This window comes from Rhamphochromis longiceps, linkage group LG18 (assembly GCF_057381845.1).
Source record: "Rhamphochromis longiceps isolate RC_006_pf linkage group LG18, R_longiceps_female_GT1.1, whole genome shotgun sequence".
NCBI classification, from domain to species: Eukaryota; Metazoa; Chordata; class Actinopteri; order Cichliformes; family Cichlidae; genus Rhamphochromis; species Rhamphochromis longiceps.
Genome location: NC_140574.1, coordinates 33,381,809 through 33,396,061, shown reverse-complemented (window position 1 = coordinate 33,396,061; position 14,253 = coordinate 33,381,809). Strand labels below are relative to the sequence as shown.

The following is a 14,253-nucleotide window of genomic DNA, read 5'->3' as shown; positions in this document are numbered from 1 at the left end:
TAATATTTAACTATTAATCACAGTTTTGCTAAATAAAAGGATCTGGCTTGCATCAGTCACATGATCACATTTAACCAATGATCGCCCTTGACGGCAGAACGCGCTGGTTACGAGCCGGGAACGAGCTCACAAAGAGCACGCGCATTTTTTGCGGTCCGGAGCTGTAGGAGAAACTTACCATATTTCTTCCATACAGACTGATGCGACAAAACCAGTAAGTAGGTGTGCAGCGTACACTGTAGTGTATAGCACACAGGAGTGTTAGCTTATTACGTACACGTTGGTAAGCTGTCTTGTTGCAACTGACGAACTGAAACAAACGAGCGTGCTGTGTGTGCAACAGCGCGACAAACATTACCTGTCCTTTTATTAACTGCACAAGTAGTGCTGGTCACAGCTGCTGGCTACCTGTGTAAGGCTGTCATGGGTCTGTAGCTCTGTCACCGTTTTAGGGAACATATTTAGTTTTAAAGTATTTAGAAACATATTTAGTTTTAAAGTAATTTTCTGGGCATTTCCTGCCTTTCTGGAGGGATTATATTTCACTAAAAAACGATCTAATATGCATGTCCACATAATTATGCATTATTATAATTATAATATATTAAAAAACACACTGTATTTTACAGAACATACATTAAGAAGTAGATTATATTAGATTTATATTTTAAATAAGACAAAATTTGAATTTTACAGCAGTAAAATTATTGTATCTCTACAGTTTAAAAATGTAATAAGCTTTGCCCCTGCACAGAGTGGATAGTGAAACAAATGGAATCATCATAATGACATTATTTCATATTTATTACTTCCCCCTCCTCATTGCTTTATTATTGTAGCTCTAGTAATAAATAATAATGTAAGGATGCCCATAGTATATACAGTATTCTGAAGAAGGTCTAAAATGTCACTGTGTGTGCATGCATGTGTGTTTTATGTATATGGATTTTTTAAAAGTATTACTCATGATATAACATTGTCCAGACATGCCTGGTAAGGACATGAGGAGGAAACAGTAGGAGCTGTGTGAGGCTACTAAAGGCAGGGCTATAACATTTTTCTGTCATCATTTTATTATAGATTAAGTGCTGGAGTTGTTAGGTGTGGATAATTAGATTATAGTTTATTGCAATAGCAAGTTGTGCCTTGTTCTCAGATAGACAGCAAGTGGAGAGTGATATATGAAAAGATGGGATGGAAGGAAGAAGAGAAGCAAAGAGTGATTCACAGGCAGAGCCTAAATTATTTCTCACAGTTTTTTGTTGCCTTATGGTTCCAAGCGCTGTCACCAATCTTTGCATTTTGTTATTATCTCATGACACTTGTTTAATCAGCTACCATCTCTCCTATGGACTTTTTAATGTCAACAGTCTCAGATCAACACAGCCCTGCCCTCCAGCACTATCAGCAGCAGGAGCAGCAGAAACCCCTCAACAGCAACATTGTACCCATCAGGTAAAACATCGGCTAAGTTTGCTTTGCCTTGTTGCCCATATTAGATTCTTGATGAATGTGTGTTGTTGTTATTCAGCCTGGTTCAATGTGCCCCTTTTTAACTTTGAGCACCCGCCCCTTTAAACCTCTCTGCACGGCCCTGCTCGAGAGGATGTGGAGGGTGAAGGTAACGGTGGTCCCCGTGGTAATCGGAGCACTAGGTGCGATGACTCCCAAGCTAGGCGAGTGGCTCCAGCAGATCCCAGGAACAACATCGGAGATCTCTGTCCAGAAGAGCGCAGTCCTGGGGTGTATATACGTATATATTAGGAATGCAACGATACTCGTATCGTTGAGCGCTCAGTGGATCAGCGCTCGACAGTCGAGCGCTGATCCACTGAGCGCTCAACACAGACAGCATCGTCAGAAGGAAAGTTGATCAAATAAATTAAACATTTTGTATTGTTCGATACATATGCGTACCGAACCGAAAGCACTGTATCGAACGGTTCAATATCGATACGAGTATCGTTGCATTCCTAATATATACGTGTGTGTGTAGTCCATTAAGGGGTTTTTGAATATCCCTGGTATATCAGTTACAGCAGTTAGCTGCTTTACAACACACACCCTTTATATAGTTTCGTATTCGTTCTTCTTTGTAAAAGCGCATACTCCCAAAGAATACCACGGTATAAAAACAACTTTGTTCCAACACCCATCACTCAAATTATCAAATCATAGTTTCTATATCCTACAAGAGTGCAGTGTAGACTTTTGATTGGCTTTTTGTATATTTGTGGTATTGGATATGTATACACTCACTCAGTGTGTAGTTCATACGAATTCTATTAGAATCTAGCATTCATTTATTAAACACATTTACTGTATTACTTTTTTTAAGAATATCACTACTGAGCAACAAGTGTTCATTTAATTGTAGTCAATAATACTTTCAGTGTCAGCTGGAGAATACTGACATTTTGTTTACATTTGCTTTTTAATATACAAAACATGTATTCTACATGTTTATCTTTGCAACAACAACAAAAAAAAGACTGTTAGTAGTGTAACTCAATCCTGACTTTTCTAGTAGTCATAAGACAGGGCAAAAAGCATTTTAAATCCCATCCCCAGTTCTTTAACCTTAACAAAAACATCACTCAAAAAAAAAAAAAAAAAAAAAAAAGCAAACAAGCAATTTTACATCATTTTCAAACAAAGTGCCTTATCTCATCAAATCCTTCAAATAAATTAAATTTAACACATTAACAAAAGTCTCATCTTACAGACATCAGTTTTCACATTAATTCTCATCCATTTCATTTCATGAAATTAATGCAGTAACTTGAGCTGATGAAGTGTCTGCTTACATTAGGCAGCAGTGTAAATTCAGTACTCTTCATATGCTGGACAATGAATTTAACCCATCCAGTCCTTACGAATTCATTTTAAACCAACTCCTCTCACTCTCTATTATTTGCTCATCATCCAACCATGAAGGAACCAGTGGCTTTATTTTTCAGGCAGCAGGTTGAAGCTTAGGCATGGCTGACTGGCAGTTGTGTCAGTGAATGGGACATGTGTGGCTGCAGCAGAAGTGGGTCTGGAGTTTGGACTGTGGAAGTAACAAACTCAAAGTTATTCAATGATCATAGATGTCGGTAAATAAGCATGGTTTCTGACAAGATCTCAGACTTTGATTTTAACAACAATAACTGATTCCCAGTACTGAAAATGGGATTCCTCCACACTATCAGCAAGTGATGCAGAGATTACCTTAGCTCTGAGTTTCCTGCGTATTGGTAGATTCAAAGACTGATCAGCATAGCAATGACCGTATTACCATCAGTGTTGGGGAGTAACGCAATACATGTACCGCCATTACTCATATTTTGTATTTTAAATACGTAACTGTATTCTGTTACAGTTGCTGTTTAAGAAGGTGGTATTCAGAATCAGTGTTGGTCAAGTTACTTGAAAAAGTAATCAGTAACTAATTACTGATTACTTCCCCAAAAAAGTAATCCAGTTACTTTACTGATTACTTATTTTCAAAAGTAATTAATTACTTAGTTACTTTTTAAAAACGATTTACAACCTGAATAGGTGATAAAGTGATAGATCTTTCAGCCCAATTCTACTTTTTCTGCATAATCCATCATACAAAATGTAATCAAATGGAAAAGTCTCTTTTTTTTTTAACTTGTTTTATTAGTTTTAATCTTTTAACTTTATGCATCAAGCAAAAATGTAATTATATGCAACATTCTCTGACTGGAAGAAATTTGTTTAATATATAAACCTATTTTCTGCACATTCCAGCACATAAAATATATATATTTTTGTGTTTACACTCACTCTTTCAAATAGATGCAAGTAAAACACAGCAGAAAGTAAATAAAATCAAAGACTCGTGGTCCTTTTGCTCTATTTTCACCTGTAAAGCAGGAGTGGAGCAGGCGGAGGGTTACCCTGGTGCAGGTGTGCCGCAGCGGTCAGTGGAAGAATCCGCGAGTTTCTCTGTGTTTCCCATTACGTCGTAGCGCACTCGGTGCTTGCTTGGAAGTTTAGGGGTTTTTTTTCGCTGTAAAAAGAAGTTTTCTTCCCACGCACAGCGGACGCTAATGTTTTTGTCACTTTTTATGGAATCAAACTTAAAGGTCAGTACTTCCACGCTTTAAACGCTGCACGCTCATACGCTCTCCCGCACTCGATATATTATCCATTGTTGATCTGCAGACAGCTGTTGTCACAAACGTAGCACTTGCTTATGTCACTGTCATGAGACATTCTCGCAAAAAAAATAAAAATAAAAAAATTTCACGGTTTTAGTAACGCAGCGTTCCTACGGGAAAGTAACGGTAATCTAATTACCGTTTTTGCAATAGCAAACCTGTTACTTTACTCGTTACTTGAAAAAAGTGATCGGATTACAGTACTGCCCATCTCTGTTCAGAATACAGTTACTTTGTTCAAATGAATGGATTACACGGCGATACTTTCCTGTTTCATATGTTAGGCTATGCCCTCTCTATTTTTAGTTTTCCATGCCGGTGGACACCCAAACAAAACGCGGATTAAGAAGCTCTAATGTCCGTGTCTCAATCTCGCGGCTCATGTCACCTCTACTTGCGGACCGCATAATGACGAGAAGAAATGTTTTTTTAAGAAATTATTCACAAAAATGATTTAATATGAAAGCATTAGGCAGCGTGTTACAGGCATCGCCTTAAAGAATGTAGCCTCATGGGCAGTGTAGTCCGTGCTGCAGGGAGAATGGACTGCCATACCCGTTATGTGTCTGTGAGCGAGGGAGGGAGAAAAAGAAAAAAGTACGAGCTGTCACGGAGCAGAAAGCGGAGCTGGAAGCATGTAAATATAATAATAACCACTGCAGCCAAGAAGAGTGCCTGACGAGCCCAGTTGTAAGTAAGCTATTAAGACTCAACTGTACACTGTGTTCGTGTTTTCCTCCGAAACAATAAGTTCCGTTGGAGCAGCCTTTCAACCAAAGTAAAGCTAGTTTTCAGCTACGAGCCCGACACGAACCCGACATATTAGCCAGAGTTCCCTTTACGGTTTTACGCCTTTACAGCTCAGAGCCGCGAACCTGTTTTACAAGTGTGGAATAGTTTTCTATACGAGATCGCTGCAAAAAGTGCAGCCTTACCTAATGTCAACCTACTGTTACTCATTTTATATTAAGATTTAAAATCTAGTTGGTATTGGTATGGCAGTAAAAGTAATAAATCACACAGCAATAGTACATTCATGTAGTTGTAAAAAGCATGAGAATATATTAAGTAATCCAAAGTATTGAGAATATGTTACTCTCATTGAGTAACGTAACGGAATACATTACAAAATACATTTTGGGGCATTTATTCTGTCATCTGTAGTGGAATACATTTTAAAGGTAACCCTCACAACACTGCTTACCATCCATATAGGTCAGTGTGGTGAGGAGAGGTGCATCTGGAGAAATATAGGTGGTATACTGGAGATCATCCATCAACGGTGGAGACAGCTGACCAGGAGCAAGTGATGTCATCATTGTTGACTGGGCAGGATTTGGGTTAATGTGCTTCTTTTGACGAGCTCGGCAGTTCTGAAACCAAACCTGTATGAAAGAAGCCTGGATTAATCGCTGGTCTTGGAGTGATGGTTTCCCTTGAAAGCGCAGGGGATTGTTTTTCTTCACACAGAAAAATGTCTAGACATCAACTGTGCAAATACCCTGGATTTCTCACTATTCTCAACTTGAGGGAAAACGAACTTTGCAAGTTCATTATGTTGCTTGCTGGCATTTTAAATTCTGGATTTAGCTCCAGATTCTAACTGTTTACATTAATCCAACAATTAGCGCAAAGCAATACACCAAAAGTTACACCTATGTTTAGGGCTGCTACGATTAGTCGACTAGTCACGATTACGTCGACTATCAAAATCGTCGACGACTGATTTAATAGTCGACGCGTCGTTTAAAGCTTTGTAAGATCCCAAAAGACGCAGGAATAAGTAGTAGGATTTAAGAGTGTAATAACGGACTGAAACAGAAGATGGCAGCACTGCATCTACAAGGATGTCAGCTGCCGTTAAACCCCGAAGAAGAAGAAGAAGAAGCTGTGTCCCAGAATTCATAGCGCAGCCCAGCTCAGTTTCCAACAATGGCGGCAGCTAGTTAGTTTTAAAATTACTCTTATTATTCTTTCTGGGTCACAAAATAAACGTTTAACATATTTTCAGGCGAGAATGTTGCTGTGTAAACCTCAAATATCTGCTCAGTTTATCAAGACACCACATATTTTCAAAAGCGCTCCGACGTTTTCGGAGACGTCTGTTACCCGCTAGCTCGATAGCTAACCGGGGGCAAGGCTAACTAGAGCCGTGAGAACACCGGACTCCCGGCTGTCACTTAGATAACTTAAAAATTTTATTGTTTGGCTTTTTTCAGTATTTTATTTGTTCCTGAGTAAATCGGTTTGGCTGAGATCAAAGTTATAGTTTTTACACAGCTGAATAAACATCAAGCAGACAGCTGATTATCAGAAGTGTGAGATGCTCGAGAATTTACTCCGGTGTCCTGTTATATTTTAGATAGCAAGGAGTTTATTAAACTTCACCGAAACAATCTGCAAATGTCATTAAAATTTAATAAACTATCATCTTGTCTTTATTTTTAGTTAGCACAGACCTTAAACACCTAAAGCTGTAAGCTAATGATAGTTATATAAGAGCAGATGCTGCTGGTGCAATAAACTGTACGTTTTACATCCAATGGATGATGATCTGATTAGTCGACTAATCGCAAAAATAATCGGTGACTAGTCGACTATCAAAATAATCGTTTGTGGCAGCCCTACCTATGTTATGACCAGTTATGAAGAAATCTGACAGTTACTGCGAACTTTAAAATTCTTACAAAAATTGCCACCCACAGAGTTTAATTATGACCCAAAATTTGTTCACTCCAACCAACTAAGCATGCATTATTTCAAAGGGACTGCTAAATTTGCTCACTTAATCCTGTGACACGTTATTGCAGGACCTCCCTGCAGTCGTTTAGTATTGTCATTCAGGTCTGTTTTACCTGAATAACCCTGCGGCTGAGTCCAGTTCTCTCTGCCAGCTTCTGCAGCGTCTGTGCATCTGGGTTGTTATCTTTAGCAAACTGGGTCTGCATCACCTAAACAAGTGGAGATGACAGATGAGTAAATGTTTACATCACTGAAATCTAAGATGGGTTTCACTGTTATTTTAACAGACCATGGTAGCAGAGTGCTATGGTGTTCAAATGCCACTAGAGGGCAGAAAAACGTCAAAATAAGCTGAACAAATATCTGGCTTATATTGTTCTTTCCTCTGAACACACTCAGCAAACAGAGCCCCAGTAACATTCACTAGTCACCATACAATCATACACAGCCATCACTTTAATATTAAAACAGTAACTTAACAGGGTTCTCTCACAGAAGAACAAAGTATTCACTGGATATTAAAAATGTAGACATGAAAAAAGACAAAGTGCTATTATTTTAGTCATCCATGCTAGTGGTTGTACTTGTTGTGACACTTTTAAGTGTAAATGGTCTAATGGCAATGCAGGAGTTAGCACGCAGGAAAAAAAGAAGAAAAAAAAAGTGGACAACACCTGTAACTGGTCCACAGTGAAGCTGGTCCTGGCCCTCTTAGCTGGCTTGGGCAAAATGCTAAGGTCATCTTTGTCTGCCATCTCTTCATTTTTTGGTTGTTCTTTAAGAAAAACAGGATTAAAGGACATTTTAAATGACTGGTCCCATTTCAGGTCAGATGCCCTGCGGACATCACCGGAACACGAGTTCCATCTAGAAGACCCATGTGTTAGAAAGGTGTCTTTTTGTACAGGGTCAGGCTATATTCTTCAGTATGTGTGACAGAGTGGTAACAGGAGGATTCAGCTGTCTCTCTGCAGAGTTTAAGGTTCGGTGTGATATTGTGACAGGCAGAAGCATTCGTGTTAGCAGTACAGATATATTTTCAAAGTGGGTGTTACTAAGAACTTCTAATATTTTCATTTCTATCCTTGAGACATTTATTCAAGTATTTGATGTTTGAGTGAAACTAAAATGCCAATGCAAGCAAGTATGGCATTGAACTGTAATGTCTGGAGTATTCTAACCATAGGTTTTTTTGGAAAGACTTCCAAAATATAGTTTACATGGCAGCAGAAATGACATACCTCAGTAAGATGAGCATGTGGTCTGTACATGACATTTGCTTGTCTTTTACTTAACTTTAAAATTCAAAGTTGAATTTTTTAATTTTTTTTTTTTTTTGGGGGGGGGGGGGGGGGGGGGGTGTAATATTCATTTCACAATCATTTTACTGTTTGCTGTAATTCAGATCGGACCCTTGTCCATCCATACACTCACTGTTTTCCTTGGCTCGTTTGAGATTCTCCATCATAATATCATAGTGTGGCCGGCAGAAGATTCGATTCTCCAGAAGTCCGCATTCTTCCCCTGTAGAAAGCTGGCGTTTACACGAGGTGCAGGAGAAACAAGCCAGGTGGAAGGTGCTACCTCTCGCCCGACGCACCCAGTCACTAGAATGGATGTTACGCCCACAACGGGCACAGCGAGTCCCATATCGCCTGGAACAGAGGGAAAAAAAGAAAAAAAAAATCTGTATTTATCTATGAAAGACTTTCTTCAGGTTTTCAGTCCATCCTTGATACCCCATTTAAAAAAAAAAAAAAAAAAAAGTCATTTACATTTTTTCCTGTACTTAAAATAAAAACAAAAAAGAAAACGAAAACCCTCACCCAAACAAGATTTTGTTAGCGATTATAATGTCTAAGGCATAATCCATTGACATTTTTAGCCTTTCCTGTCAGTTCACTGTACCTACATTGCCTACACGCCCCAGTATGTGTACCAGCCCGGCCCTGACCCTGCATGAGGGCTGATATCAATCATCATCTGAGATCAAAGTGCATGTGTACCTGATCGCAGGTGTGATGAATATAACCAGACAATCCATTTGAAACAAACATATTCTTCTCCAGTGATGCATTTGGGGATAAGCTGCAGCAGCTTGCCCTTCTTATCCCCTAACAAGAGAAGTTGATGTGTCATACGTTATTCGGACTTCCTTAAGAGTCATGTTTTAGTCAGTTGGAATAGTCTCCCTCTGCCAAATATTAACTATTAGTCAAAATTTAAACAGGATGGAAATGACAGGAAGTTTCTAAACAACTGAAAGCAAAAGGCAGCCCAATTGCAAGGTGTTAAATATTTTCACCAGTCAGTCGATTCTGACTAAAATTAATTCATGCACGTAACACACAGATCAGATAGTTTTCTGCTCTTTGATATCATTACTTAAAGACTAGATGTGTACTATAAAAATATGAATATCATATATGCAACAAAATCTTACATTAAATTATATTAAAAAATTACCTGGGGGCATAGTCCCCACCTCTTTGCATTTGGAATGGTTTCCTCTGTTAGGATAAGCATCTGGTTAGGTCAGTTTGTTATAGTGTTCTTGTTCTTCTAGCCAAATTGTTTTGTTTAAGCTCATTTTCCATTCCTTCATGTTTTGGATAAAATCTTTATGATCTTTTGGGGTGAAGTGAAAGCTACATTTTTGTAATTGTAAAGCGCTTTGAGGGCCCCAAAAAGCGCTATATAAATGCAATCCATTATTATTATTATTACTACATTTTGAATAGCAAACCTGTGTGTCCTTTCACTGCTTGACAGGAAAAAAAAAAATCATATACCGATAATGTTAAACTATTCTTGAGTCCCAGATTCCCACAGTCTGACATTTTATAAAATTCACATTTAGAATAGAACTAACTGCATATAGGACACAGGTGGTGTGCGTGTGTGATGTACCTGAAGTAGTCGAGTTTGCAGAAAACCTCTTTGTCTCTGATGTAACAGCTCACGTGTCGGCCCAGTGAAGTCTTACACACACTGCATGAGAGGCAGCGCACGTGCCAGCACAGATTATTGACCTAGGATTTCAAATTTTGACAGAGTTTAGAATTATTTAAATACCCTTCCAAAGTATATTCTATCATCATTACTAAAGACCATAGAGGCTCCTGGAATTATTGGTAATGCTTTTATTTTTCTGAATGCAATGAGATATTATTGTTCTCATTTGATAATTAATAAGCCTTTTGTGGTGTGATTCCAATTCCAAAATAATACCAAATGTACATCCAGAGACAGAAAAGCTTTAATGAGCCAAATGAATTTTGACTGCACACTCATCCATTCTGTCCTTATAGACACAGAAGTGTTTAAAACATTTTATTTATTTATTTTTATTTAATTAATTTTCTACAAAGTTTTTTTTTTTTTTTAAAGCAGAATAATTATGTTCCTAGTGTTAGAAGTTAGTGTTAATAGAATTCCTTGGAGTACTTTAAAGGACAGTACAGATACAATGAGATTTATGCATCTTAATTTTACAAACACAAATATAAAAATAAAATAAAAAAAAAGTCAATGTATCAGCACTGCCCTCTAAAGCACAAAGAGGACCCCATGCCAAGGGTTCAACAGCTGTACCTTAAGAACTGTGACCCCAATGACAAGGCGATCATAAACCTACGGGCAAAATGAAATACTTTATTTTCTGAGGGTGAAGATTAGTACGAAGCATTAATGTGCTGTGTAAAATTGCAGAAATACTTGTTCTGCTTAGGCTAGCTCATATATTTATATCAGTTTTCAAAATTAATAAACCCTCAAAATGATTTAATTCCTCTTGTAGGACAATCAAATCCACATTTAGCTATAAAGAGAGGCAACTTTGCTGTACAACTCTATTAAAAGAAAGCTGACAAGTGCTGAAAATATCTGAACTACTTTTCCCCCTTTTCTTAGAATGATAACTGGACTGCTTTGTATTAAAACTGGCCTAGTTTGGAAGTGTTGTCAGTGACATTTTGGCCAGACACAGTATGTTAGTTTGACCTTCAGGAGGTATCTGTCCACTATCTCCAGACCGCAGGAGGTGCACACCGGTTTCCCCTGCACACAGACCTCGGTGGGGACCGCAGACGAAGAGGACGAGGAGAGGGAGGACGGAGAGTAAGAGTCCTCATCAAAAATATCATCGGGACCAGAGGAGCCCTATTAGAAATAACAGTCCCCAGAGTAAAAAAATAAATACAAATCAAAATGATTAAAAAGGGACAGCAAAAAAATAACTTTACACTTTTAAAAATGTCCTCAAATGTGTCACGAAATTTAGGAGCATAAGTCAATTTAAAAATTAATTGCGTTTGTTTTATGTACATTTGCTACTCAAATGCGTACACTCACGCGTGCTCCTTGCAATTTCTGTGTCTGTCTCAAGCTGTTATCCCCACGGGAAAAAGAAAACGCAGTTAATTTGGAAGTGAAACACCTACTGTGTCGCTATAAATATGTCCTTGTTGTAGCTGAGTGAAAACAACCTCCGTCGATGGCGTTTCTTCTTCTGACATGGTGTCAGCCATAAGTCTGGAGTGACGCACTAGCCTGACTGGCACCTAGTAAAAGTTATGTCGTCCTCATATGACAACCATCGAGATTAGCCTTCGCTTTCTATAGGTATGAGTGTGCATTTATTTTATTTAAGTAGACATGGGTCCAGTCATGGTGTCGAGCTAAATATTATTTTTATTACGGAAGCCCACACATGACTTAAAATATTCTATTAGCATTGTGGGGAAAAGAGGACGTATATGTTCAATTAGCAGCTCGTGGGACCGCATGTAGAGCGGCCTCGCGCACAGCTGAATTTAATTCTGACTAATTGTGTGTTTAGTAACGCACGTGCACAGGCTAAAGACCACTGTATGCTTGTCACGCTACAGTCTGCACTTGGCTACAGTCTTCCAGAGTCAGGTCACAAATCAGGCTTCCCCCCCTTTCTATTACATTTTTGAAAGTGTAGCTACATGGCGTAGGCTACGAAAATATGAAACGTGGAGGTGCCCGTCTTTATTTTGTATTTATATTGCTAACGTCTGCATGAATAAATATTTATATTTTATTTTATTTTATTTTATTTATGTACTGTGATGCGGAACTTATGCAAATTGAAGAAAATGTGTCACTTTTTTAGAAGCCTGTACCTGACTTTATCGAAAACAAAAAGTTCGCTGAGCCCTCTAACTTCAAATATTGCATTATATTTGGGGTATCTTAAAAGTTCACTAAGCTAATTTAGGTCGCTGGCCCACATTCGTCAATTGTTCGTTGTAAATGAGCACTGGGATACAGGGCAGCTGAAATGTAACGAGTCTGTTTGAAAATATTATGTAACTAATTTTCCGAAATAAACATAATAATAATAATAATAATAATAATAATAATAATAATGATGATGATGAAAATAATAAATAACTATAAGCTCGTACGAAGTTTGTTTAACCTGTGATTAACTTACAGAATGTGACTTAATGATAGATTTGTACTCACCACGCTGTTGGACACACAGTTAAACATTTTCATGAAGCATCCCCGTTCAGCCAGATGTTCACAGCAGCAGCGGTTCGCTGTTTTACCCTCCTTGTTTTATTAGTCCACCGCGCTTCTGCCGACTCGCCTGCTTTATTGTGACGGTCAGAGGTTTGTTTCTCTTCTTACCACTTGTTGCAAAAAAAAAAAAAAGAAAAAAAAAAAGAAAAAACCCGACAGAGAAAGACCGGCGCACCTCCCACTGCGTTAGTCTGAGACCGCCCGCTGTAGCAAGAACTCCATTTCGGGTAGATTGGTTTAAATCGTTAGTGTTAAATTAAGAACAAAAATACTTATATTGATATTGATGAATCGTGAGCTTTAAGGCCTCAAAACTTTAGATATCAATATCAGTCAGTGAAAAATGACAAATTGTTGACTGAAATTACAAAGAAATTACAAAGAAATGAGCCAAAAAGACATTCCCCCCCATTTTTGCTTAAAATATAGGTCCAGTAAAACGAATTTGATTTGGAAAATTCCCATGACGCAATGTAATATACAGTTATTTACTCGAAAACGACTTTACAATATTGTACTTGGGAAAAATGTTAATATTTGCATGCTGACAGTGTAGAAAGGGAATTTACAGCAGACAGCTTTTCAGTCGAAAACATCTAACCCAGGATTTTATATGGAATCACAAGATTTCGGTTTATATCATTTAGTTTATTTCTCATAACCTGGAAAAAAACATACTGCAACACTTTGAGAAAATCTTCTTAAAAAATGAACCTTCATAAATCTTTTCTTGTGAGAGACACTTATAGGTTCAGTTAAGCCCAGCCGGACTTTATCACCACTCTTCATCTTTTCCTTCCTTGTCATTAGGGACCTAAAGAAAACATCACAGGTTGTGTTTGGGCGCTGAATTATATTTATTTAGACATCCACACCATCTGAGCAGCTGCTAAAGTTGTTGATTTAATCCTTCGAAACTGCTCACAGTACATTAGAACAACAGTTTTAATCAATTCAATTAAGTGACCCTGCTGTTCTTTTGCTGTGCAGCATTGAAATACAGTGTGTCTATATTTATAACTACAAATAAATATTGAAAGTTAAGCTATTTATTGCAATACTATCACAACACTTTCATGACTTTTCATGTACCTTTTATTGTCCCCTTTAAAAAAGAGATGTGCCCCCCACATACACACATCCATTCTTTGACGATTACCTTATGAGACATTAAGTAAAGATGAAGGCTGACCAGAAATTGGGATCGAAAAAGCATGAATGAAAACATTCTCAGAGGGCACTTTCTGAATGGAGAATCAAGAGGCAGGTCAAGAATTCCTTCGGGTCTTATCTGCATATGCAACCCAATACCGCAGCCCACTCAGACTTCTAAAACTGTATCTTTGACGTGGAATTTAATGGCTTGATGTGTGCTTAACCCTGAACAGAAAAGTCTGCTTTTAAAAACTGTAATGTGAAATATGAAAGTAGCAGCACCACAAAACATTCAGTTATTAATGGATGTCATCTGGACCTTTTCTGAAATAGCTATAAGAATGTACGAACATATTAAATGGAACGGTCTTTGTCAGCACTTTCTAGGAACATAAACTTGTTAAACTGTCTAACAGACGGAGTATTGTATCTTTGTCATAAGATGATACTATCATTAAAATGAACATAATAACTTTTTCAGTGAAACAGGCATTTCTGATATTTTCTTGCCCTACTGGAGGAATGGCGAGTAACATTTGTGCAGTGGTTAGCACTCTTGTCTCTCGGCAAGAAGGTTCAAATCCACCATGTGACTGGGCCCTTTCTGTGTGGACTTTGCATGCTCTCC

The 14,253-nt window shown here is 38.0% G+C and overlaps 2 protein-coding genes across 6 annotated transcripts in view; one reads left to right on the top strand and one right to left on the bottom strand.

Annotated features, from left to right (window-relative positions):
• LOC146648722 (uncharacterized) overlaps positions 1–14,253 on the top strand; it is a 195,123-nt gene that overhangs the window by 1,383 nt on the left and 179,487 nt on the right. For 3 of the 4 annotated variants that reach the window (XM_085389387.1, XM_085389386.1, XM_085389389.1), the window contains exon 2: positions 1,371–1,455. In XM_085389387.1, the coding sequence (XP_085245513.1) occupies positions 1,371–1,455 (85 nt within the window). Of the gene's footprint in view, positions 1–161; positions 215–1,370; positions 1,456–14,253 lie in introns of those variants that run through there. The other variant, XM_085389388.1, reaches the window with a different exon arrangement.
• On the bottom strand, positions 2,573–14,244 carry LOC146648723 (LIM/homeobox protein Lhx8-like). Of its 2 annotated transcripts, none has more exons than XM_085389393.1 (8): positions 12,411–14,244; positions 10,917–11,075; positions 9,825–9,946; positions 8,349–8,569; positions 7,589–7,689; positions 7,028–7,123; positions 5,377–5,557; positions 2,573–3,052 (listed from the first exon to the last, which is right to left on the bottom strand). In XM_085389393.1, exons 1-8 carry the CDS (start codon positions 12,441–12,443, stop codon positions 2,976–2,978), a joined length of 990 nt encoding a protein of 329 aa, XP_085245519.1. In that variant the 5' UTR covers positions 12,444–14,244; the 3' UTR covers positions 2,573–2,975. The 2 variants fall into 2 exon arrangements, with proteins under 2 accessions (XP_085245519.1, XP_085245518.1); XM_085389392.1 differs by lacking the exon at positions 12,411–14,244 and adding an exon at positions 11,357–12,404.